Genomic DNA, 27,766 nt, shown 5'->3' with positions numbered 1-27,766 from the left:
CTGCAGGAGGCATCTCAGGACTTGGCGGACGTGCAGGATGTGTTCCGGATTGGTCTTGGAGAAGATCAGGATGTCGTTGAGGTAAACAAAGACGAACCGATTCAACATATTCCTAATCGTGTCATTGACCAATGCTTGGAAGACTGCCGGTGAGTTTGATAATCCGAAGGGCATGACTAAATATTCATAGTGGCCACTCAGGGTGTTAAAGGCAGTCTTCCATTCATCTCCCTCCCTGATTCTCAGCAGATCGTAAGTGTTGCGGTGATCCAGTTTGGTGAAGAATTGGGCCCCATGGGCCAACTCCAAGGCAGAGGACATCAGGCGTAGTGGGTAACATAAGGGGTAGTGGGGTCAGCCCTCTAATCGATGCAGGGACGCAGACATCCATCCTTCTTTCCCACGAAGAAGAAGCCTGCACCAGCTAGGGATGTGGATGAGCGAATGAAACCTTCCTCCAGTGACTCCCGGATGTAATTGTCCATGCCTACTGCTTCAGGGGTCGAGAGGGAGTACAGACAGCCCCGGGGATGGGTGGAGCTGGGTAGAAGTTCTATGGCGCAGTCGTATGGACAATGAGGAGGGAGGGTGGTGGATTGCCTCTTACTGAAGGCCTCCCCGGAGGTGTAGTACTCGGGAGGAAGAGCGGATAAGTATTGGTTTTCAATACATGCCGGGCAACAGGGCGAGGCTCTTGATGGGGGTCTTAGGCATTTAGTCTGGCAGTTCTTACCCCAATCTAGTAAGTGTTCCGTGGACCAGGAGAATAGTGTGTTATGTAGCACTAGCCAGGGGTACCCTAGGATAAGGGGGTTCTCGGTAGCAGTGATCAAAAGAAAACTGAGAGTCTCCGGGTGGTTCACCCCAACCTGCAGTAGAATGGGCTTGGACTGATAATCCACCTGGCCGGAGCCGATGGAGCGTCCATCGAGGGCTTGAATCTGTAGAGGGATGGGACATTTCATGCAGGGGATTTGTAATTCTCTGGTGAAGTCAGAGCCCCGGAGTCCACAAAGGCTTGAATGTGGTGCTGACGGTTATCCCAATGGATGGTCGCGGGGAGTGTCAGATGGTGATCATGTAGCTGGGGTGTAAATGCACAGCTCAGCAGGGTCTCCCATTGTCCTGGCGATCCCCAGCATTTCCTGTCAACTCTGGGCATGTAGAACGGAGATGGCCGAGAGCGCCACAATAGAGGCATCAGCCATTGCGCATGAGTCCATTGGGTCCATGTTGAGGCAGAAGCTTGCTGTGACGTGGTGAGGTTGGACCAAGGTGCAGAGAAGAATCCAGACGAGGAATCAGTGGTTAAGAATAAACATAATACTTTACTGAGAAATGGTAGCTGCAGGATCACAGTACATTTGAAAAACAACAAACACTCTCGAAAACCCACGCACACGGTAAACAATTCAAGTTTCTGCAAAGGACAACAGAAAACACACCTCTTTTAACAGGGAAATCATGAGTAATAGGACACACCTGGGTGTCATTAATGTCTCTAGTGACAGGTGGAACCATGACAGACAGTGCAAGTAGTCTGTGCTTATTTGTAAAAAAAAACATTTGGCCATGACCAATGACATTTAGTATGAGAAGTTGGCAAAGGCAGTAATAGCTGCACCCTATGAAATTATAAAGGTATACTGTATAATAAAGTCTCTGATTGCTCTTGGCCAATGACAAAAATGCTGAGACGCCCAAAGCTTTCTTAACTGCATTTTTAATTTACCATCATTCTCTTGTTGTGCTCATCATCAGTGTCACTAGTTAACACTAACTGATTGTCTTTGACGGGTAAAAGAAGACAAAGAACATCCAGCCATGTGTAATATTGGTGTAAAGGTTCAATAAAAAGATAATGCAGTCACTATCTCGTGCACTCAGGAACAAGTCTGTGCCCTCTTTTATATTCTATTTATATTAAGATTTTGTTAAAGGTGTAGCATTCATTACGTTCAGTATCCTGTATCTTAAGAGCACACAATGTCGGGTTTGAAATGTAGACTTGTGGGAGAGAAACACAACAGCTGTCATTATTTCTAAAGGATTCTGTATTGGGATATGTGCACTTTTACATTTCAGCAGGGCGACTTATTAGTGGGGGAATACGGTAGTGGGGGAATACATTTGTCATTTTTTTGTACTGGTGAGAATCAAACCCACAACCCTGGCATTGCAAGCACCATTATCTACCAACTGAACCACATGGGACCACACAGGACCACTTACACACAAATAGGGGTTGTGAGGACTATAGTAATCACTAGACTCTGGGAAATATAGAAGTAATACATGCTATTAAAAGGGAAAGCATTGGAAGGTACTTTAACATGCTATGGTTCTGATTCTAAAAGAATACCTAAGAGTGTCCTCGTGCTGTTACCTAGGAAACATACTACATGTATAGCTAGATAGTCAATTCTACAAGTTGAACGCCATAATGTTGATTGACAGTTTTTGAATAATGATGATTATAATGTGTGGCATGAACATAATGTCTCCCATCAGCACATGCCAAAAGCAGATATAATGCATTAACAATCTAGTGCAGTTACAGTATGGTTCACAAGCATTAGAATGACCTCATATACAGCATACAGTAGAAAAGGCCTACACCCAGGGGGGAAATTGGGGGAGAACTCATGTAGATACAAAACATAAAACCTGCCTCTGGGATAACAGCCGTAATGAGCTATAAAGTATTCACTGTTACCACCTGAATGCATTAAATTGAGTCTGTCACTACTCTACTGTATTGTACTGTAATGTACTCTACATTTTACTTTACTGTGTACTGTAATGTACTGTACTCTGCACTGTACCGTGCTGTCCAAACTTGTGAAACATAGATGTCTACAATTGGTTCAGATTTGGTCCGGTCCGGAAAGGACTAAATCTTAACCAATTATAGATGTCTATGCTTGAGCTAAATCAAGGCCAGTCCGGACCAAATCTGAACGTCTATGTTTGGGCCAAATAAAGGCTGTCTGGATGTCTGCGGATTACTATGATTGGTTAGGATTTCAAGGCGGGTCAGGACCGCCCCAAAAAAGACAGAAAAATAAGATGCCCAAAAAGATGCCCAAAAGACGTCGTTTGAAGTCAAATACTTCGTGGGAATCAATTAAGTGTCTGGCTATGTCATTGTTATTTTCAATCATAAAACCTGATTAACTGCTCCAAACCTGGACGGAAATTATAAAAATCTGTCCAAAAAGGCAACAGTACAGGCAGGGAAAAGGCTAGTAACGTCATTCAGGAGATCAGGAAATAGGTTGATAACAGGAAATCCAATAGACTAAAGTGCATGCAGGAAATAGGCATCATTAGTGAGGCAGGAAAAAACTATCATAGACGGGAGGGTTAAATTACAGGAGGAAACCACCACTCTGAAGTGCATCACAAGGCAAACAATACTTCACAATGATGTGGTGAACTAAATAGTGTATGATAATGACATACAGGTGTGTGAACAGGTGATCAGAATTCAGGTGATTGGGATCTGGAGAGTGAGCTGCGTTCAGGGGATCTACGTGTTTGAGAGTGTGAGTTGAAAGTAGACGTTACAATGATGGCATATACTGTGACACATCAGAAAGTTCTCAGTTCATATACAGTGCCTTCAGAAACTTTTCACACCCCTTGACTTTTTCTACGTTTTGTTATGTTACAGCCTGCATTTAAAATTGATCAAATAGAGATTTTGTGTCACTATCCTACACACAACACCCCATAATTATGTTTTTAGACATTTTTACAAATTAATAAAAAATGAAAAGCTGAAATGTCTTGAGTCAATACGTATTCAGCCCCTTTGTTATGGCAAGCCTAAATAAGTTCAGGAGTAAATATTTGCTTAACAAGTCACATAATAACTTGCATGAATTCACTCTGTGTGCAATAATAGTGTTTAACATGATTTTTTAATGAGTACCTCATCTTTGTACCCCACACATACAATTGGCTGTAAGGTCCCTCAGTTGAGCAGTGAATTTCAGACACAGATTCAACTATAAAGACCAGGGAGGCTTTCTAAAGCTTCGCAAAGAAGGGCACCTATTGGTAGAAGGGTAAAAATAGAAAAAGCAGACATTGAATATCCCTTTGAGCATGTTGAAGTTATTAATTACACTTTGGATGAAGGCACTGTATGTACAGCTCCACCTGTCTCTCCAACTGGCTGCATGCACATCAACATTTTTGATGCCGAGTGATATAGCTCAAAGACTAACTGCTTGTTTGTGCACTTTAGCCAGTCTATAAAGTATAGACACCGAAGGAGGCGATAATTGAGTAAATGTGCATGCGTCTTCAATGTTTTCAGGGGGTACTGGCACAACAAGTGACAGTTTTTCTTTTTCAGTCACTGGGCCCAATTATGGCTCCCCCCAGTCGAGAAGAATCCTGGAGTGCGTGGAAAATGGAGCCCTATCAAAGCAACTCGCCACTTATCTCCTAAAAGACAGGGCCAGTCACATCCTTGTCATATTAACATTTAAATTCTGCGATCCTTGTAGCGACAAAAAAAGGAGAGATTGAGAGAGAGAGGGGAGGAAACTGTTGCGCAATAACATCTACATGAAATGTAGCTCATTACAAATGCAAGCTTCCCCTCGCCTGATTAAGTGAAGCATAGACTCTTAGATAGGCAGACTATTTTGTGGTCTTCCGTCCTCTGGACAAGATAGCGGTATGTTTGAGCCCAGTGCTTTAAATCTACTCAATGTCAACCGTGACATGTTTCTCTTTGCAACAACGCTCACAATACGCAAATTATTCTGAAATGTATTCCATCATTCACTCACTTGCCTCCAAAACATTATTTCTATACATATCATTAGTGGGTAATGGTGATTAGGGAACAGGTAGTAGAAAAGATAATGAGATACCCATAAAGGAAAAGGATGCAGTTCACCAAGTGTCATTGGGGTTACCTAATGTCAAGGTGACAGACTGGAGACAGTTGAGAGAGAGGGGGAGTGTGTGTGTGTGTGTGTGTGTGTGTGTGTGTGTGTGTGTGTGTGTGTGTGTGTGTGTGTGTGTGTGTGTGTGTGTGTGTGTGTGTGTGTGTGTGTGTGTGTGTGTGTGTGTGTGTGTGTGTGTGTGTGTGTGTGTGTGTGTGTGTGTGTGTGTGTGTGTGTGTGTGAGAGAGAGGGGGTGTGCTAGAGAGGGGGAGGGGGCTGGGGAATGAGCGAGAGAGTGTGAGAAAGAAAGAGCAAGAGAGAAAGAGTGGGATTGTATATAAACAAGTAATTGAGGTGAGAGGCTTGTAGGTTTTGTCTTACCTGAGGGAGAGAGAAGTTTCCAGGTGAGCGAGGGTTCTGGTTTGCCACTGGCTTGGCACATCAGAGTGACGTTCGAGCCTTCGTTTACCACGATGTCCTTCGACAAGTTGATGATTGTGGGGGGCACTGCAAAACACAGAAAACAACACTTGTTTGCTATTTGCTTTGTTTGACCATTTTATTTTTGTAACATTTTATTAGAATTTTTTGGACAATTAACAAAAACATACATTATTATTGTAACTTTGTTACCAAGAATTTGGATAAAAGATAAAATACAAAATATTGAAATATAAAATACTGTAAATATGACAGGTGCGAGCAACGGAGTTCTCTGAATCTTTATATCAAGTTAGCGTTGTGACAGCTACATCAGTGTCTCTTATAACATATAAGCCAGTCTCCGAAAAGAGGATGAGCACTCAGAAAAAGATAGCCTTTCCTGACATTACAGTTTACCCTTAAAAGCATTCACTGGTGGTAGAGTGGACTGAACAAAGAGCCAGAGCTATTCAACCATAACCTCAATCAAAATGTGACCGTGTCACAGGAGTTATTCCACCTCAAAGGAAGATAGTGTATTAAATAGGCCTTAGTTTGCTGTTTGGGCCATGGGTGCACCTAAGGGCCACCGTAGCCTGCTCACCATCAATACACTCGGATAAGTTCAGCTAGAACAAGGCCTACTCAAGCTGAGGGTGAACGTAAAGTAAGAAAAAAGAACAAAGTACACTAAACATTAACATGGTTGGTTGGAGTACATTCAGATGAAACCATTTCTACAGATCACAAACATGGGGTTTTAGAATGTGGTACAGAGAGAGCAAAACATGGTTGCAAACCACAGATGTGATCTGAAAACTATGACCTTGAGCGTTGCTAGTGCAGATCCAAAGAGAAACAGCCACTTTCAGGAGTCTCTTACCAGAACACACATTTCAGCTTTTACTTTACACCTGCTCTTCACTCAAAAGCTCACCCCTGACAGTGCAAATCACTGAAATTCTGCAAAGATCCGGAAACTAGTCTTTGAAATATTTTTTATTCTTCAAAAAGCAGAAGCACCAGGAATAGCACCTTGACCTAAAAACAGTCAAAGTGTGAAGGGGAGCGAGTTGAGCAGTGAGCTACTATACAAGAAGGGACTTCTGCAAGCAAGCCTTAAAATGTCTCCCCTTTCTATGGTCATGTGTAGATGGGATACAGCTATTGTGAAATTGATGTCCAAAGTGGATGTTTTAGAAAACAAACATTTTAACTAACCCTAACCCTTTTCCTAACCTTTACCTAATTATCCTAACCTGCTACATTAATTATCCTAACTTACTGTTACGTTCTCCTTAACCTGCTACGAAAACCCAATTTTGACAAAAGCTGTGACAATAGCCCTTTCTATGTCCCTCCTCAATGTCACTCTGGACCTGGCACCAGAGTGAGGTAGCAATAAACATTGCTCAATTGAGTGCTTTTCCACTAACAATATGTATAATTCCTCTCAAGCCACTTCAGGTCGTGAAAATGCCATCCATTTCCTACAACTTCATTTGAATGAGTGATATTGAATGATATTATTAGGTGCTGAATGTTCCACATCAGGGACACTTGTTCCCCATCTCTAGCAAACTCAGCTGATTAAACTAATTGCATCCTCAAATGAAAATGTGTTGATTAGTTGGAGGTTTGTTAGATGGAGCAAAAGTGTGACACCACAAATCAGACCCCTGAGGAATGGAGTTGCCCATCCCATTCCACATTTTTTTGAGGAAGTGTAATGGCGGACTGACAAGCTATTTACCAAGAACAATGTGCCCCACCTATGATGCTTTTCCTCTCAACAGCAAGTGGCAGGCAAGGTATCTGCCAAACCAAAGAGAGGTGTCCTCGTGTTTCGACATCTCCAATATGTCCTGTCAAAGGACACGTTTTGTTTTCTCTCTCTATATTTCTATTTCCAAGAAGACAGTGAGATGTATGTTCTTTTTGAGAGGAACCCAAAGAAAGGTGGGTTCAGTACCAGAAGAATGCAAACGAGACACAATTCACCTCATGGCTGATGTATTGATTGCCTTTGTACCTTGAACACTATTTGAGAAGAGTGCAGTGCAAGGCCTAATCCTTGTCTTTGTGGAACCCTTGCAGAGAACAAAAAGGAAACAGTCAGCACAAATACAAATAAAAAGTCAGTACAAATATACAAATAATCACATTATTTAGGGAGTCACTGGGAACAGAATGGCATGTGATGCGTAAGCCCGTGTCACTCCCTAAAATGCTGAAGCACCGTTAGTAATTTGTTGGAATTTTGTGAACTGAATGCGTGTCAAATGTCACACCATCACTTTAGTCAACAAGCCAGAGGAATGTCTAATGATTTGGTGACTCTTCACTGAGTCCCACCTCCCCCCGAGATGCACACCTACACACATACCCATGGAGAGGTTGGAGAACAGGATTAACCACAGTGCAGCGCCCCTGGAGCAGTTTAGGTATTAAGTGCCTTGCTCAAAGGCACAATGGCAGGAGATGGTGACGAGGCCAGGACACTAATATCAACAATCATCTGATTTTCCACCCACTCCCACCAGATTTTTCCTGACAACAACCTGCGATTCTAACCAACATTCTAACCAACAACTCTCCCTCTCTCCCTTCTCAAAGATGCCCTCTGGTGGTCAAACTAGCACTAACTAGCATTAATGGTACCAGTGGTTCACACTTAAATAACATGCCATAAAACTCTGCAGCACCATGCAAGCTGCACTGCAGTACACTTCAACTTTTAAGGATGAACCACTGTACACGTGCTACTGTCCTGTCTAGCAGTCAAGACTCACCCAAAACTGACTTTCCCATCTCTCATGAGGCCATATGGAAGCCCCAACAGGATGATCCTGGAAGATGATCAATCCTACCACAAAGTTGACCATCATTGAAGACAAAGTCTACCGAGTTGTACAGCGACCTAGCTGAACACACTACCAAATGTACATACCTGAACCTCTATGCCTTCAACTGCTGCAACATTTCCATGAAGACGCATTAGCTAGTCATTAGGGCAGGTTCAAAACCTACCAGCGGTTGCAAGCATTACTATACTGGCCACATCTGAGCATGGATGTGAAGTCACACATCTGAAAATGTCAGGTTTGTCAAATGTACAAACAAGAAGGAAAAAAGACTGCTGGCAAGTTGCAGCAAACTGTGGTTACTCGACCTTGGGAAATGTTGGGTGTGGATTTGATGGGTCCATTTCCTAGAATCTCAAATCATAATGTGTATATGCTTGTTTTTGTTGATTAATATTCCAAGTGGGTGGAGCTCTTTGCCCTTCGTCAGGCTACAGCGAGGACCGTCTCTAACATCCTCACGAAAGAGATCCTGACTCGCTGAACCGAGGTTCCCAATTTGTCTCTGATCTCTTTGAGACCTGCCAAAGATGGAACCTGAGACAGATGTTGACCACGGCCTATCATCCACAGACGAACCTCCCCGAGAGGGTTAATCAAACCTTTAAGACAATGGTTGCTTCCTATGTTGGGACCCAGCACAAACACTGGGACAAATACCTTCACGGGCTTTCGATTTGCCCTGAATTCTGCTGTGCAAGAGTCCACTGGAGTCACCCATGCAGAGCTGACCCTGAGTCGTCGCCTCTGAGAATCCTTGGATATGGTGCTACAGCCCAAGCAAGTTACTCCAGACTCTGCATGGTATGACTAGGTAGGCCATATTCACGATTTGAGAGCTCTTATCTCAAAGAACATGATCAAGGCACATCTCAAGCAGAAGAGATATTATGATAACAAGAGTCAAGACATGCAGTTCCAGGTTAGTGACCAGGTGTGGCTTCGCTCTCATCCATACTCAAAAGCTGAACAATTCTTCTCAGCCAAGCTCACTCCTAAATTGCAAGGATCATATACAGTGGTTCTTCCTGTAAAAGTTGTGTCATACTGCAGCACACCTTGTGGGCTACCACAGAATTCTATGGCACGTTATTTAACTTCTTCGAGATATTTTTTGGATAAAAAACGTTCCCGTTTTAAACAAGATATTTTTAAACGAAAACATGCTCGACTATGCATGTAATTGACAGCTTTGGAAAGAAAAAACTCTGACGTTTCAAAAACTGCAAAGATATTATCTGTGAGTGCCCCAGAACTAATGCTACAGGTGAAATCAAGATAAAGTTTCATACAGGAAATGCCCCAGATTCTGAAGGCGCTGTGTTCCAATGTCTCCTTATATGGCTGTCAATGCGCCAGGAATGAGCCTGCCCTTTCTGTCGTTTCTCCAAGGTGTCTGCAGCATTGTGACGTATTTGTAGGCATATCATTGGAAGATTGATCATAAGAGACTACATTTACCTGGTGTCCCGCCCGGTGTCCTGTGTCGAAATTATTGCGTAATCTGTAGGTCCATGCGCGTTCCATTTCTTCAGAAGAGAAAGTCTACTGCCACGAAGGATTTTATCATCGATAGATATGTGAATAACACCTTGAGGATTGATTCTAAACATCGGTTTGCCATGTTTCTGTCGATATTATGGAGTTAATTTGGAAAAAAGTTTGCGTTTTAATGACTTAATTTTTTTGTTTTTTGTTTTTACCCAAACGTGATGAACAAAACGGAGCGATTAGTCGACACAAATAATGTTTTTTGTAAAAACGGAACATTTGCTATCTAACTGAGAGTCTCCTCATTGAAAACATCTGAAGTTCTTCAGAGGTAAATGATTTTATTTGAATCCTTTTCTGGTTTTTGTGAAAATGTTGCATGCTGAAAGACAGGCATAATCCTATGCTAGTCTATCAATACTGTTACACAAATGCTTGTTTAGCTATGGTTCAAAAGCATATTTTGAAAATCTGAGATGACAGTGTTGTTAACAAAAGGCTAAACTTGAGAGCAAATAGATTAATTCCATTTCATTTGCGATTTTCATGAATAGTTAACGTTGCGTTATGCTAATGCGTTATGCTAATGAGATAGATTTACACAAACCTGGATACAGGTTTTTTTCATAGCTAAACGTGACGCAGAAAACGGAGCGATTTGTCCTAAACAAATAATCTTTCAGGAACAACTGAACATTTGCTATCTAAATGAGTCTCCTCATTGACAACATCCGAAGTTCTTCAAAGGTAAATGATTTTATTTGAATCCTTTTCTGTTTTTTGTGAAAATGTTGCATGCTGAAAGACAGGCATAATCCTATGCTAGTCTATCAATACTGTTACACAAATGCTTGTTTAGCTATGGTTCAAAAGCATATTTTGAAAATCTGAGATGACAGTGTTGTTAACAAAAGGCTAAACTTGAGAGCAAATAGATTAATTATCTTATTTGAATGCTTTTCTGGTTTTTGTGAAAATGTTGCCTGCTGAATGCTAACGCTAAATGCTACGCTAGCTATCAATACTGTTACACAAATGCTTGTTTTGCTATGGTTGAGAAGCATATTTTGAAAATCTGAGATGACAGTGTTGTTAACAAAAGGCTAAGCTTGAGAGCTAGCATATTGATTTCATTTCATTTGCGATTTTCATGAATAGTTAACGTTGCGTTATGGTAATGAGCTTGAGGCTGTAGTCACGATCCCGGATCCGGGATGGCTCGACGCAAGAAGTTAATTGTCAGCCATTGTTACCATTAGTGCTAGTTTGACCACCAGAGGGCACTAGAGAATCTAAACTTTTTTTTGTCAGAACATAGTATATGGGATTTATTTTAAGAAGTGTAGCTTAATTCATTTGATTATATTATACTGTTTCTATTCCAAGAAAAACAAAAATGAAACCCTCAGGGAAAATATGGCAATATACAACATGACAGTCGGGAGTAGGCTACAGTACTAAGTGCATAACATTTCCACACCCTAATTGCAATCTAAACAATAGCCAACGGAGATTCAGTGAAAATAATAATCTTGTTGATTTATCAAGACCAGTCCTCGTACTCATTTCAGAGTAGCGCTGTCTTGACCTCTGAATGCTGTCTCTTCCATTCATTTTGAAAGAGTATTTTCCGGTAACCAACTATTTGTTTACCTTCATTAGCCTACTTTGTTACAATATTTCTGTCATTCAGTGATATTTATTCCCATAGTAATTCGTTATGGATCCATAACAAAATAAACATCTGCATTTTGAAAGAGTATTTTTGGCATTATTTTATTAACGAAAGCATAAAGATGCTGATGAAGAAATATGCATTTGTTTATTAGGCTACTGTGCAGTTTGACAAGTAACATAGCCTACAGTACATACTGTAGTAAACATGGTAAAGTGCCTAATTCCTTACATAAGGGGGAACGGGTCATGTCCAGACTTTCTCAGTGACCGCAAGTACTCCTTAACTCTGTCTTTAATGCTTTTTCGGTTTGCAACAGTCATGGACAGAAACTTCTGAGACACAGTATTAATGATGAACATTTGGGTGTCATGCCCTGATCTGTTTCACCTGTTCCTGTGATTGTCTCCACCACCTCCAGGTGTCGCTTATTTTCCCCAGTGCATTTATCCCTGTGTTTCCTGTCTTTCTGTGCCATGTTGTATGTTTAGTCAAGTCAACCAGTGTGTTTTTCCCGTTCTCCTTTTGCTATTCTCCTTTTTCTAGTCCTCCTGGTTTTGACCCTTGCCTGTTTCTGGACTCTGTACCTGCCTGCCTGACCATTCTGCCTGTCATAGACCCACTCCAATTTGCATACCACCCCAACAGATCCACAGATGATGCTATGGAATTGGAGGAGATTGAGCACCGCAAGGTCCTGGATATATTTGAAGAGGAAAACGTTGAGACGTTTCTCGGTTTCCCAGACCAAGATGTCCCTTCCAAGGCAATGGTCGGCTTTTTCCAGGGTAAGGGGCGTGCGACTGCCCTGAATTTGTCTGAACCGTCTCAGTACATCTCCTTTCAATAGGGCGCTTCCCCTTTAATTCCCTATTAAATAGCCAGCATCAGCTGTGCAAAAGTGGGTTTGTGACAGTGGCCCGAGAGGTGAAGTGTTCTACCCTCAGCTTGGAAGCTCGTTGAGACCGTTTGTTTTGTTTGTAGTAAAGTGTGTACTGTAAACGTGACGCAAGATCAACCACTATTGGATCTACCTATGTCTATTGTTGGACTACTAATTTACGTTGGTCTCTGCTGTTTCTTCATGGCCTTTCCCCGCTGGAGATCTGTTGGCAGATTGGATTGTCTGACTGACTACAACTTTTTACATACAGTATTTCTATTTGTTTTGGTGTGATTTATACCGTGATGATTTATGTGTTCAGTTGTAGTGAAGACTACAGAGATGTGACACTCTTTTTATAGTTGTGTGGTAAAATAGTTTATGGCAATCTGATTGTATTAATGAGGATGTAATTACGCATCACTTTATGAAAGGACAAGGTCACTTGGGATCACTGTACTCCTTACCGGGCTGGAATCTTTTGGGCCCGAGGTACGGGGCTTTTCTTGAGGAACCAGAGCTCACTGTTTGTTTACATTGTGTGTGATCATTTATTTTGGGTAATACAACTCATGCAAAAGAACAGTTGTTTTGAAGTTATTTCCATTGTTTTAAGGGTTTATGAAAATAGTATTTCCATACTGACTTTTACATGAGTCCTTTCTATTGGTGTAGACTTGACGGACCAGACGGGACTCATTCCCTCCCAGAAATCAATATGTTCTCTAGTAGGCACAACCTACCTGGCACCCCTACAAACAATAACCTCAAGTCAAAACCGTTACAGTATAGTACCAGTCAAAAGCTTGGACAAACCTACTCATTCAAGGATTTTTCATTTTAGAAAAATATTGAAGACATCAAAACTATGAAATAACACAAATGTAGTAACCAAAATAGAATTAAAACAAATCAAAATATATTGCCTTGATGACAGCTTTGCACACTTTGCATTCTCTCCACCAGCTTCAACTGGAAAGCTTTTCAGAAAGTCTTGAAAGAGTTCCTACATATGATGAGCACTTGTTGGCTGCTTTTCCTTCACTCTGTGGTCCAACTCATCCCAAACCATCTCAATTGCGTTGAGGCCAAGTCATCTGATGCAGCACTCCATCACTCTCCTTCTTGGTAAAATAGGCCTTACACAGCCTGGAGGTGTGTTGGGTCATTGTATGTTGGAAGAACAAATGATCGCTCCACTAAGCGTAACCCAAATGGGATGACATATCACTGCTGAATGCTGTGGTAGCCATGGTGGTTAACAGTGCCTTGAATATAAAATAAATCAGTCACCTGCAAAGCACCCACACCATCACACCTCCTCCTCCATGCTTCATGGCGTGAGCCACACATACGGAGATCATTCGTTCACCTACTCTGTGTCTCACAAAGACACTGCAGTTGGAATCAAAAATCCAATTTGGATGACAGATTTCCACCGGTCTAATGTCCAATGCTCATGTTTCTTGGTCCAAGCAAGTCTCTTCTTATTATTGTTGTCCTTTAGTAGTGGTTTCTTTCCAGCAATTCAACCATGAAGGCCTGATTCACACAGTCTACTCTGAACAGTTGATGTTGAGATGTCTGTTACTTGAACTCTCTGAAGCAGTTATTTGGGATGCAATCTGAGTTTGGTAACTCTAATGAACTTATCCTCTGCAGCAGAAGTAACTCGGTGTCTTCCTTTCCTGTGGCAATCCTCATGAGAGCCAGTCATTGCACTTGATGGTTTTTGCATTTGAAACGTTCAAAGTTCTCGTAATGTTCAGTATTGACTGACATTCATGTCTTAAAGTAATGACAGACTGTCCTTTCTCTTTGCTTATTTCAGCTTTGCCATAAATGCCATAACATGAACTTGGTCTTTTATCAAATAGGGCTATCTGCTGTATACCACCCCTACCTTGTCAAAACACAACTGATTGGCTCAAACGCATTAAGAAGGAAAGAAATTCCACAAACTAACTTTTAACAAGGCACACCTGTGAAATGCATTCCAGGTGACAAGCTCATGAAGCTGGTTGAGAGAATGCCAAGTGTGCAAAACTGTCATCAAGGCAAAGGGTGGCTACTTTTAAGAATCTCAAATATAAAATATTTTGATTTGTTTAACACCTTTTTGGTTATTACATGATTCCATATTCATTATTTAATAGTTTTGAAGTCTACAATGTAGAAAATAGTTGACAAAAAAAAAAAAAATGGAATGAGTGGGTGTGTCAAATTTTGACTGGGACTGTATTTATCTGTTTCCTAGATTTGGTATTTACAATTTAAAGTAATGCGTCCCATCATACAAAGTTTGACGATCACTAACTGAAAAAAAATAAAAACTGCAAACCACTATTTTATCTTGTTTTGTCACATTGGGCTTGTTTTGCTAGACATTTGCCATGAATAATGTATCACGTGTCAAGTTAATCCTTAGTTCCCTCCCGTATGAATGACAAGTGCCCAGAAAGTGTGTCTGCTACACTTTGTTTGTCTTCGTTCTCCCAGCCTGTAGTAGTTCTTCGAGTTAGGGGTGAATCTTCCAATATTTCTGGAGCTAAAAAAATACCTTCAGTTTAGGAACTAAATTTGAGCTGTCATGTCACTGCAGAAGTTCATCTGACTGCTCTTATCATTTACCATGGCACAGGTCCGTTCAATTTCTATTCCTGGATTCTAGTCAGTGCATGTGTCAAAATTGAATAGAAACTGATATTCAATTGAAATCCTCCTATCGAACAGACTGTAGTCTACATGGATGTGACACATCCTCTGCCAGTGACACAGTTTAAACCCACTTGATACAGTCAAATTGGTGTACTAATACCTGCATTTCCCAGATATTGCCTGTCAGTCAGGCATTAAAAAAATATATATTGGGTTGTTGTCCCGGCAGGAAATCGCACATAATCTAAAAACATTTGAGTTATCCAGTCTACCGACAGAAAAGAACACACCAACACAACTGGAGGCTGCTGTATCAAAGACAGCCCACTCTCTTGCCCTCTCCAACTGTGCAACCCAAATCTGACTATATATAAAATATGTATCTCATATTTGTATTCACTGTACCCCCTCCATTGTGTGATTATCTACCCCTCTGTGTGTTAGATATAATGACCTGAGGGGTTTTACCAGCGGCAGCCATTTATAGTAGATGACGCGTTTCAAGTAATTGGTAAAACATATCGTTCTATCAATGTTTTACTTTGAATAGTAAGTGAGCATCAATATTCATGACAATCATATCTTTATTTTGATGAATCGACTGTATTCAATTTTCTTATCTTTGGAGGTTTTACTCACAGATTTCACTAAAAACATGCATCAGCGGTGCTTCTTGAATTAATTCAACAGTTAAAAATGAAGGACTGTGTGAAATAAAGGGCCCTTTTTTAATTCCTTAAAACATCCTCAATTAAAGAAAGCTGCACGAGTGTGATGGATCATTCAAAATATACGCATATTTACTGGTAGTCATATAGGCCTATTTACCAACCATATTTTTACAAATGCGAATAACCAGCCGACTGCACAAAAAGCACTTTCAAAGCCAATAAAGTGCTTCCTGTGAGGGTCTTTCCTTTTATATTGCACAGTCTGTCACATGGCCAATAAAGAGATCGGCCTGTGTGAATGTGACCCAAATGGCAATCTTTGGGCCCTGGTCAATAGTAGTGCACTATGTAGGGAATAGGTTGTGAATTGGAATGCAACCTGTGTATGTGTTGCTACCAGATTGGAATTCTCCAATCTTTTATATGAGGTAAAGCATGTTACATTTATTTATAATAGAGCTGTCCCTTCCCTTCACTTTTGATGGAGGATTTCAGAGCTTCAAAGGATTCTTAAGTCAGCAGGCTGCTATGCTGAATCAAAATAATTAGCTTGTGTCTAGCTGGCTGTATTAGCCCTATATTCTTAACCTAGAATCCCAGCTGCTTCACCATTGGAAGCCAGGGGAAAAGAAAATATTATTACAGAAAATGGAGATTACCCCCTGGTGGTATGGTCTTCGAGATTTTGATCTGTTATGAAATGAAGCCCTTACCTGAACAAGGCCTTATGAGACACTGAACCCAATTATTTCCAAGCTCAGGCCTGTAGAGATTACTAAAACCAGGACATCTCAATTAGCAAACTAGGATATCCACCAGAATAACAACTACAGTCATCTTGACTGTGATTGCCAACAAAAATATTGTTTAATTGCACATCCAGGTGAAACCAATCATTCCAACGCTGTAACATCTCATACACAGCCACTTAAGTCGTAAGCGATCCAGTTTATTTTGTCCAATGTGACAAGACAAGATGTTTTTGCTCCTCAGTGAAGAAATATACACCCTTAGAGTGAATTAATCTTCTCAAATGTTGGCTCCACAGCTGCGGCAACATTGTTCGCATCTTGTGGAAATGTCAGATGATTTGACATGCAAATGATGACCTCTTCCAGGCATTGATTAACATGTAAATTTGGTAATCAAGCACGGCATATTTGCGGCATCTGCATTTCCACTGATGCAATTTGCCTTCTATCATAAACAGGCCTGCGTCATTCCTTTGAGCGAGATAGCTACTTTGCAGAGAATTCCCCTTTCCTTTCTCAGACCCATTAAATAAGTACTGATGATCTTAATTTGTTATCTGCTTAAGGCGTATCCCAAAAACTTGCAGCTACCAGAGCAAAGGATCAATATTTCATTACTGCTTTGGATTTCTTGGAATTGTCTGGGTTTTTTCAGGGATGTATTTTTAGATTTTATTTTACAAATGTAATCTTTATATACAGTGCCTTGCGAAAGTATTCGGCCCCCTTGAACTTTGGGAACCTTTGCCACATTTCAGGCTTCAAACATAAAGATATAAAACTGTATTTTCTTGTGAAGAATCAACAACAAGTGGGACACAATCATGAAGTGGAATGACATTTATTGGATATTTCAAACTTTTTTAACAAATTAAAAACTGAAAAATTGGGTGTGCAAAATTATTCAGCCCCTTTACTTTCAGTGCAGCAAACTCTCTCCAAAAGTTCAGTGAGGATCTCTGAATGATCCAATGTTGACCTAAATGACCAATGATGATAAATACAATCCACCTGTGTGTAATCAAGTCTCCGTAGAAATGCACCTGCACTGTGATAGTCTCAGAGGTCCGTTAAAAGCGCAGAGAGCATCATGAAGAACAAGGAACACACCAGGCAGGTCCGAGATACTGTTGTGAAGAAGTTTAAAGCCGGATTTGGATACAAAAAGATTTCCCAAGCTTTAAACATCCCAAGGAGCACTGTGCAAGCGATAATATTGAAATGGAAGTATCAGACCACTGCAAATCTACCAAGAACTGGCCGTCCCTCTAAACTTTCAGCTCATACAAGGAGAAGACTGATCAGAGATGCAGCCAAGAGGCCCATGATCACTCTGGATGAACTGCAGAGATCTACAGCTGAGGTGGGAGACTGTCCATAGGACAACAATCAGTCGTATATTGCACAAATCTGGCCTTTATGGAAGAGTGGCAAGAAGAAAGCCATTTCTTAAAGATATCCATAAAAAGTGTTGTTTAAAGTTTGCCACAAGCCACCTGGGAGACACACCAAACATGTGGAAGAAGGTGCTCTGGTCAGATGAAACCAAAATAGAACTTTTTGGCAACAATACAAAATATTATGTTTGGCGTAAAAGCAACACAGCCCATCACCCTGAACACATCATCCCCACTGTCAAACATGGTGGTGGCAGCATCATGGTTTGGGCCTGCTTTTCTTCAGCAGGGACAGGGAAGATGGTTAAAATTGATGGGAAGATGGATGGAGCCAAATACAGGACCATTCTGGAAGAAAACCTGATGGAGTCTGCAAAAGACCTGAGACTGGGACGGAGATTTGTCTTCCAACAAGACAATGATCCAAAATATAAAGCTAAATCTACAATGGAATGGTTCAAAAATAAACATATTCAGGTGTTATAATGGCTAAGTCAAAGTCCAGACCTGAATCCAATTGAGAATCTGTGGAAAGAACTGAAAACTGCTGTTCACAAATGCCCTCCATCCTACCTCACTGAGCTCGAGCTGTTTTGCAAGGAGGAATGGAAAAAAAATTCAGTCTCTCGATGTGCAAAACTGATAGAGACATACCCCAAGTGACTTACAGCTGTAAGCGCAGCAAAAGGTGGCGCTACAAAGGGGGCTGAATCATTTTGCACAACCAATTTTTCAGTTTTTGATTAGTTAAAAAAGTTTGAAATATCCAATAAATGTCATTCCACTTCATGATTGTGTCCCACTTGTTGTTGATTCTTCACAAAAAAATACAGTTTTATATCTTTATGTTTGAAGCCTGAAATGTGGCAAAAGGTCGCAAAGTTCAAGGGGGCCAAATACTTTCGCAAGGCACTGTAACTCGGCAAGTCAGTTAAGAACTAATTCTTATTTACAATGACGGCCTAGGAACAGTGGGTTAACTGCCTCGTTCAGGGGCAGAGCGACAGATTATTACCTTGTCAGCTCGGGGATTTGATCTAGCAACCTTTCGCTTACTGGCCCAATGCTCTAACCACTATACACTCTTAGAAAAAAGGGTTATTCGACCGTCCCCATAGGGGAACTCTTTTGGGTTCCAGGTAGAACATTGAACCCAATAGGTGTCATGTTTTGTCATTTATTATCTTGTCTTGTCCCTGTGCTTCCCATTCTATTCGTTTCCCTCTGCTGGTCTTATTAGGTTCTTTCCCTCTTTCTATCCCTCTCTCTCCCCCTCCCTCTCTCACTCTCTCGCTCTCTCTTCTCTCTATCGTTCCGTTCCTGCTCCCAGCTGTTCCTATTCCCCTAATCATCATTTAGTCTTCCCACACCTGTTCCCGATCCTTTTCCCTGATTAGAGTCCCTATTTCTCTCCTTGTTATTCGTTTCTGCCCTGTCGGTTCCTTGTTTAGAATTCACCGTGCTGTGTTTGTGTATCGCCCTGTCGTGTCGTGTTTTCCTCAGATGCTGCGTGGTGAGCAGGTGTCTGAGTCTGTCTGGTTCAAGTGCCTTCCCGAGGCAACCTGCTGTTCACCTGCTGTTCAAGATCGAGTCTCCAGTTTGTCCTCGTCATTTCGAGTGAAAGTTGTGTTTTTTTGATTGTATTTACTTTACTGGATTAAAGACTCTGTTTTCGCCAAGTCGCTTTTGGGTCCTCTTTCACCTGCATGACAATAGGGTTCTACCTGGAACTCAGAAGGGTTCTTCAGAGCATTCTCCAATGGGGACAGCCAAATAAGCCCTTTAGGTTCTAGATAGCACCTATTTTTATCCTAATCATGTACATCAACTAGACTTGCAGACAACAACCAAAACTCTGTGGCAGTTACTTGGGATCCTTTAAATTAATTTGAACGGTTCATCTGGGTAGATACTTGAGGTGTTATGGCTTACACTCTATCTTATTCATCATAAAGCAGTGATCTACTAGTGTGGCACCGTATTTCAAATGAGGTCATATCTGAAGTCATTCAATCAAACACCTTAAGTAATTTTGTCGACAGGTTGGCCACATCGCATAAAATACAGTCAATGATCCCTTTACCATTAGACAATACATTAGAATGTTAACTCAAGCCAAAGCACAGTTTAAAGGGATTATCTCAGGCAAATCCTGTCCTTATTCAGCTCAGACTAATTCATGCTCTCAATCTCAATTTAATGAGTTTCCATAATATGACGTATCGAGAAAAGAAAGCGTGCGGAGGAATTAGACCAAGTTCAAACTGCAAGCACTGAGCGAATTGGAGGGAAAAACAACAACTATGGGAAAGGAAACGAAACAACATGCCGTGCAGTCCTGTAGCTTCAACATTCTCATCTTCCCTCATAAATGCGGTGACAGTGATGAAAGCTCGGAAGTGCTGTGTGTGGGGATTATGACAAATTGGCTTTGTTTCTCCTTGACCTCCTCTCCTTATCACACACAACGAGCAACTACTTAAAGAATATATATAGATATAGACGTTAAATATGCTCCAGTAACTCTTGCCTTTCCAAACCACTTCGAGCTTGGGCCTTTCAATCAGAGCGTCTAGCATCTTGGCATAAACTCACGGCTACATTTCCCTGCCCCCTCTACAAACATCACCGTGGAGATGTTTTCCTCCCACTTCAGCAAAACCGGCTTGAAAGAATGAATTAGCACATGAATAGGAAAGACATTGATGTACTTAACGGGCTCTTGATTTAAAATCGGCAAAGCAAGCATTCAAAAGCTTGCGACGTGTAGATTTGTGTAATTGCTTCCCATCAACAATCTCCTGACTGCGTCTCCACCCCAGCAACCCTAACAGTTTGTAGGCATCGAAGACACCAAGGCATGTTGAGAATCCAATCCCCCAGAATGACAGTTTTTCAAAAAGCGCCCCCCCCCCACCCAAAAAAAACTCAACAAATCCTTGATGTCTACGTCTGATTCCCTTGCTCAGGTGATGCGGACTACTCTTTTGAAGTGGTGAAGCGAGGAGACTATTTCATGATGCGATGCAATCTCCCATCAACAAAAAAATCTACATTGTGTCATATACAGTCATGAGGGACTATGACACTAAACCACCAAGACAGAACACACTGAATTGGAGATAAGGCATAAGCCATTTTCCATTTCAGAATGTCTGGCTATGGCCTTAAAACAATCAGTTGCAGATTAAAGAATGCCTTACTGTGGGTTCAACAGGAATGTTTATGTTCTATTGAAAGGACAGATGCAATTTCATGTGAACACGTTAGAAGAACAGCTTGTGTCAGTTCTAACATGTCAAACCCTGATCTGTTTCACCTGTCTTTGTGCTTGTCACCACCCCGTCCAGGTGTCGCCCATGTTCCCCATTATCCCCAGTGTACTTATACTTGTGTTCTCTGTTTGTCTGTTGCCAGTTTGTTTTATCCATCAAGCCTACCAGCGTTTCTCCCTTGCTCCTGTCTTTTTCTAGTTCCTGTTTTCTAGTTTTCCCGGTTTGACCATTCTGCCTGACCCCAAGACTGCCTGCTGTTCTGTACCTTGGACTCTGATCTGGATTACTGACCTCTGCCTGCCCTTGACCTGTTGCTTTGCCTGCCCCCTATTCTAGTAATAAACTTATGTTACTTAGACACTGTCTGCATCTGGGTCTTCTCCTAACATGGTTAACACCTCAGATACAGTGTAAACATTCTGACAGGACCGAGAGTATGCCTTTATCAGCAATTAATTGAATTTGTTTTGTAAACTACCTCTGAGCAAGGGTGCTCATTCCAGCTTCTAACCCCTCTCTATCTCTCTCAAAACAATGATAAAATACAAATAATCTTGAACCACAAAATACATAGATTGTTATTAACCTTTCTTCCAGGCTATTAGATAATCGCCGTACATATACATTATTTTTGGTTTTAATATAATAATAACACTGTTTGACATTTTTGTTTTAAGTTGCCAGACTGAAAACTTTATTATTATTATTTTTAAATCCTTTATTTATTTTCCCCTAACCCTTCCAACTTTCCCTAATTGGAGTAAATTAATGGACAACAATACTTAGGCTTCTACTTCCAGCTTATACATACAGTACCAGTCCAGACACACCTACTCATTTAAAATCAAATCAAATTTTCATTGTCACATGCTCCGAATATAACAGGTGTAGACCTTAAATTGAAATGCTTACTAACAAGCCCTTAAACCAACAATGCAGTTTTAATCATTAAGGAGCAACCATAAAATAACAGTAGGGAAGCTATATACAGGTGGTTCCGGTACAGAGTCAATGTGCGGGGGCCCCGGTTCGAAGTTATCTGTAGGTAGAGGTAAAGTGACTGCATGGACAATAAACAGATTAGCAGCAGCGTAAAAATTGGGGTTGTGGTGGGGACAATGCAAATAGTCCTGGTAGCCATTTGATTAACGGTTCAAGAGTTTTATGGCAGCAAGTTCTCCAGTACAGCTTGCCGTGGGGTAGCAGAGAGAACAGTCTATGACTAGGGTGGCTAGAATCTTTGGCAATTTCTTGGGCCTTCCTCCGACACTGCCTGGCATAGAGGTCCTGGGTGGCAGGAAGCTTGACCCCAGTGATGGACTGGGTCATACGCACTGCCCTCTGTAGTGCCTTGCGGTCGGAGGCCGAGCAGTTGCCACACCAGGCGGTAATGCAAACAGTCAGGATGCTCTCGATTGTGCAGCTGTTGGTGATGAAGACACCAATGACACCAAGGACCCTCTTTTTTCTGTAGTCCACAATCATCTATTTTGTCTTGATCATGTTGAGGGAGAGGTTGTTATCCTGGCACCACACTGCCAGGTTCTCTGACCTCGTCCATATAGGCTGTCTCATCGTTGTCGGTGATGAGGCACACCTGTTAATTGAAACGCATTTCATGAAGCTGGTTGAGAGAATGTCAAAATTGTGCAAAGCTGTCATCAAGGCAAAGGGTGGCTATTTTGAAAAATCTCAAATATAAAATATATTTTGATATTTTTAAAACTTTTACTACATTATTCCATATGTGCTATTTTCATAGTTGTGATGTCTTCACTATTATTCTACAATGTAGGAAATAGTAAAAATAAATACCCTGGAATGAGTAGGTCTGTCCAAACTTTTGACTGGTACTGTACTATATACACTTTACGGAAACATTTTATTTTACATTAGTTATCTTTTTTTGTTTCTTTTTAGTCCCACCCTTCAGCTACCCTCATCCCCTCCCATCTACATCTGAAAACCATCCTGTTTTCATTCCTAATTGCCATACATTTTTCTGTGATATTTCACGAATTTTCTGAACCTTTCTATTCTCATAGTTTCTACAGATTATAAATTAACGGTAAACATTTGTGCTAAGAGTATTTGTGATCAATTGGTTATAACTTTTCAAATCACCCAGATGTGCTATACGAAGAGTTAGCTTCAGGTAAATGTTGCAGTTCTTCAGCCATTCCTGAACCTGTGACCAAAAACAAGTTACATATAGGCAGTATCAAAACAAGTGATATAATGATTCTGTCTCTAAGCAGCAAAATCTACAGAGCTGGGGTGGTTGTATTCTTATATATATATATATATATATATAAATATATAACATTTCTATTAGTTGCAAGAATTTTAAATAATAATTTACGTTGAAAAACTCAAAATTTAAGACCTGCCCAAACCAGAAACCGTGGATAGATGGCAGCATTTACACAAAACTGAAAGAGGGAACCACCGCATTTAACCATGGCAAGGTGACTGTGAATATAGCCAAATACAAACAGTGCAGTTATTCTCTCCGTAAGGCAATCAAATAGGATAAATGTCAGTACAGAGACAAAGTGGAGTCGCAATTCAACGGCTCAGACACGAGATGTATGTGGCAGTGTCTACAGACAATCACGGAATACGAAGAGAAAAGGACACATCTTACTTCCGGACAAGCTAAACACCTTCTTCGCCCACTTTGAGGATAACGCAGTGCCACCAACGCGGCCCGCTACCAAGGACTGTGGGCTCTCCTTCTCCGTAGTCTGTTCTCTCATGGTAAGCGGTGTCGGAGTGCCAAGTCTAGGACAAAAAGGCTTCTCAACAGTTTTTACTCCCAAGCCATAAGACTCCTGAACAGGTAACCAAATGGTTACCCGGACTAATTGCATTTTGTGCCCCCCTCCAACCCCTCTTTTACGCTGCTACTACTCTCTGTTTATCATATATGCACAGTCACTTTAACTATACATTCATGTACATACTACCTCAATTAGCCCGACCAACCAGTGCTCCCGCACATTGGCTAACCGGGCTATCTGCATTGTGTCCAACAACCCGCCAACCCCTCATTTTATGCTACTGCTACTCTCTGTTCGTCATATATAAATAGTCACTTCTACCATACCTACATGTACATACTACCTCAATAACCCTGAATAACCGGTGTCTGTATATAGCCTTGCTACTGTTATTCTGAAATGTCTTTTTATTGTTGTTTTATTTCTTTAATTACCTACACACACTTTTTTCGCTCCATTGGTTAGAGCCTGTAAGTAAGCATTTCACTGTTGTATTCAGCGCATGTGACAAATAAACTTTGATTTGAGTAAGGCATTTAAGCTTATCACTCGCAAGGCTGGCGGCCCAGACGGCATTCCTAGCCGCGTCCTCAAAGCATGCGCAGACCAAGCGGGCTGGAGTGTCCACGGACATATTTAATCTCTCCCTATCCCAGTCTGCGGTCCCCACTTGCTTCAAGATGTCCTCCATTGGGCCTGTACCCAAGAAAAGAAAGGTAACTGAACTAAATGACTATTGCACTGTAGCACTCATTTCTATCATCATGAAGTTATTTGAGGGCTAATTAAGGATCATATGGCCTCTACCTTACCTGACACCCTAGACACACCTCGATATTTGCTTACAGCCCTAATAGATCCACAGACGATGCAATCGCCATCACACTGCACACTGCTCTATCCCATCTGAACGAGGAATACCCATGTAAGAATGCTGTTCATTGACTATAGCTCAGCATTCAACACCATAGTACCATCCAAGTTCATCATTAAGCTCAGGGCCCTGGTTCTGTGCCACTGGGTCCTGGACTTCACTGCCCACGGGTTGTGAAGGTAGGAAACAACACCTCCACTCAGCCACCTCCTGTACCCCCTGTTCACCCATGACTGTGTTGCCACGCACGCCTCCAACTCAATCATCAAATTTTCAGATGACACAACAGAGGTAGGCCAGATTAACAACAATGATGAGACGGCCTACAGGGAGGAGGTGAGGCCCTGGTAGAGTGGTGCCAGGAAAATAACCTCTCGCTCAACGTCAACAAAACAACGGAGCTGATCGTGGACTTCAGGAAACAGTAGTGTGAGCACACCCCTATACACATCGACGGGACCGCCAGTGGAGAATGTGGAAAACTTCAAGTTCCTCGGCGTACACATCACTGACGATCTGAAATGGTCCACCCACACAGACAGAGTAGTGAAGAAGGTTTAACCTCGCCTCTTTAATATCAGGAGGCTGAAGAAATGTGGCTTGGCCCCTAAAACCCTCAAACATTTACAGATGCACAATTGGGAGCATCCTGTCGGGCTGGATCACCGCCTGGTACGGCAACTGCAGGGCTCCCCAGAGGGTGGTGCGGTCTGCCCAACGCATGACTGGGGGCAAACTACCTGCCCTCCAGGACACCTACAGCACCCGATATCACAGGAAGGCCAAAAAGATCATCAAGGACAACAACCACCCAAGCCACTGCCTGTTCACACCTCTATCATCCAGAAGGCGAGATCAGTACAGGTGCATCATAGCCTGGTTCCTCTCTAGGTTTCTTCCTAGGTTTTGGCCTTTCTAGGAAGTTTTTCCTAGCCACTGTGCTTATACATCTGCATTGCTTGCTGTTTAGGGTTTTAAGACTGTTTCTGTACAGCACTTTGAGATATCAGCTGATGTAAGAAGGACTATATAAAAACATTTGATTTGATTTAATGATCAAATCTGGGACTGAGAGAGTGAAAAAAAGATTCCATCTTTAGGCCGTCAGACTGTTAAATAGCCATCACTAGCTGGCTTCCACCCGGTTACACAACGTGGCAGCTGCTCTATATAGATAGAGTTGGAATCACTGGCCAATGGAACACTAGTCACTTTAATAATGTTAAAATAATGTTTACATACTGCTTTACTCATTTAATTTATGTATATACTGTGTTCTATTCTATTCTACTGTATTTTAATCAATGCCACTCCGACATTGCTGGATCTAATATTTATATATTTCTTAATTCCATTATTTTACTTTTAGATGTGTGTATTGTTGTGAATCATTTTTAGATACTACTGCACTGTTGGAGCTAGGAAAACAAGCATTTTGCTACACCCGCAAAAACATCTGCTAAATATGTGTATGTATTTGATTTGTAATTTTGGAGTGTCACATAACTCCACCAGTCCTATTTATGATGTAATTTACAAAGATTATACGTGTGTGTGTGTGTGTATATCTATATATATATATAACATTTTTTATAATGTAAAGTTTTGATCAATTACTAATATGTAAGTTTAACCATAATATTTATTGTGTTATTTGTTCTGTATTTTCTGGTCTTTTACACTGAAATTGCAACCAGCTTTCTATGGCTTGTTTTTTAAAATCGAGATATTTTGGAGATGTTGTCATCTAAATTAAGGGAAAATCTGCCAGAGAACCAGTTCGGATTTAAGTATAGTTGTTGTATGACTAAAGATTTTAGTATGAGGTCCAGTGCTTTAATATTTAGTCATTTTTGCCCTCAGAATTCATTATATAAATAGGCCTGACTTGCCGTTCCAAATAAAGTGGAATATTTTTTTGCTCATTATAAAAATTTTAAAAAGTCGTTAGGCATAGGTAGGGCCATAAGTAAATACGTAAAGTGGGATATGACTAAAGAGTTAATCAGGGAAATATTTCCCAAAATAGACTTGTTGGCATCAACTAGAGGCCCTGCAAAGAATGGGTTATTCTGCTGATGTGCCTGTTACACAACACACATTTTTGTACAAAGACTCTGCTATCTAGAACAGTTTCAATGCAGAATTATATATATATTTTTTGGCCTCTTGTGCCATAATGACTAGGAATGCATGTATAGTACAGACACTTCTATAGTCCATGTTTTCTTTTATGGATATTGGCCTTGTGTCTAATAGCCCGGAGGCAAAACAAGACTAGGAGAGAGGATTGTGAACATGTCAACAGCTACAGTATATTATCTCTGAAAGGTATGTAGCGCTAGAGGCAGCAAAATTAGCACTTGGCAACGTTGACGGTCTGGGGAGTCTTTGATTAGGACTGCCAGCGTTGCATCACTCTAAAATGGTAATGAACTCATCGTTATCTGATCACACCTGTATTCACGGGTCAAGCCATTGGATGTCAGTCAGTCAGTTGAGGATCGCTGAAGACAGCCCTTATAAATATTCAATATAATAGCCATTAAATACTCAATCATTCTCATTAACAACTAAAACATAGTTATTATAAAATAACAGCGGCTTGTTTTGGCAGATGATAAAGTTGAATACATTTTCAAATGCATTTTCAATACATTTGATTAATTTAGCAGACACTCTTATCCAGAGTGACAGGCACAGTAGTGCAATCATTTTAAGATATGTAGTTGTCCCACCTAACTATCTCACTCATAAGTACATTTTTCCTCAATAAAGTAGATATTAGCAAAGTCAGTACTAGTATGGGGTTGGGCGAGGGGAGTGAAGTGCTTGTGTTAGTTCACGAAAGGCAAAACAAATGTGTGGGTGCTGTGGGATTATCTAAAATACTCTTTGAAGAGGTAGGTTTTCATACGTTTTTGGGAAGATGGTGCAAGGACTCTGCTGTCCTAGCTTCAGGGGGAAGCTGGTTCCACCATTCCACCAATTTTGACTGAGCTGAGCAGGAGCTTCCCTTCTGTGGGGGTGGGAGGAGCAAGAAAGCGTACCTTTTGTGTACACAATACACAATACTTCAAAGCGCACACGCATATATACATTTATTTTACTAC

The 27,766-nt window shown here is 41.1% G+C and overlaps 1 protein-coding gene across 6 annotated transcripts in view; it reads right to left on the bottom strand.

The window, feature by feature from the left end:
* LOC124000105 (opioid-binding protein/cell adhesion molecule-like) overlaps positions 1-27,766 on the bottom strand; it is a 559,214-nt gene that overhangs the window by 46,807 nt on the left and 484,641 nt on the right. For all 6 annotated transcript variants that reach the window (XM_046306240.1, XM_046306239.1, XM_046306241.1 and 3 more), the window contains one exon: positions 5,289-5,414. In XM_046306240.1, coding sequence (XP_046162196.1) covers positions 5,289-5,414 — 126 coding nt within the window. The remainder of the gene's footprint in view (positions 1-5,288; positions 5,415-27,766) is intronic.

The sequence above is a fragment of the Oncorhynchus gorbuscha genome, linkage group LG16 (genome assembly GCF_021184085.1).
Source record: "Oncorhynchus gorbuscha isolate QuinsamMale2020 ecotype Even-year linkage group LG16, OgorEven_v1.0, whole genome shotgun sequence".
NCBI lineage: Eukaryota > Metazoa > Chordata > Actinopteri > Salmoniformes > Salmonidae > Oncorhynchus > Oncorhynchus gorbuscha.
This window is presented reverse-complemented; position numbering and strand designations above follow the sequence as displayed.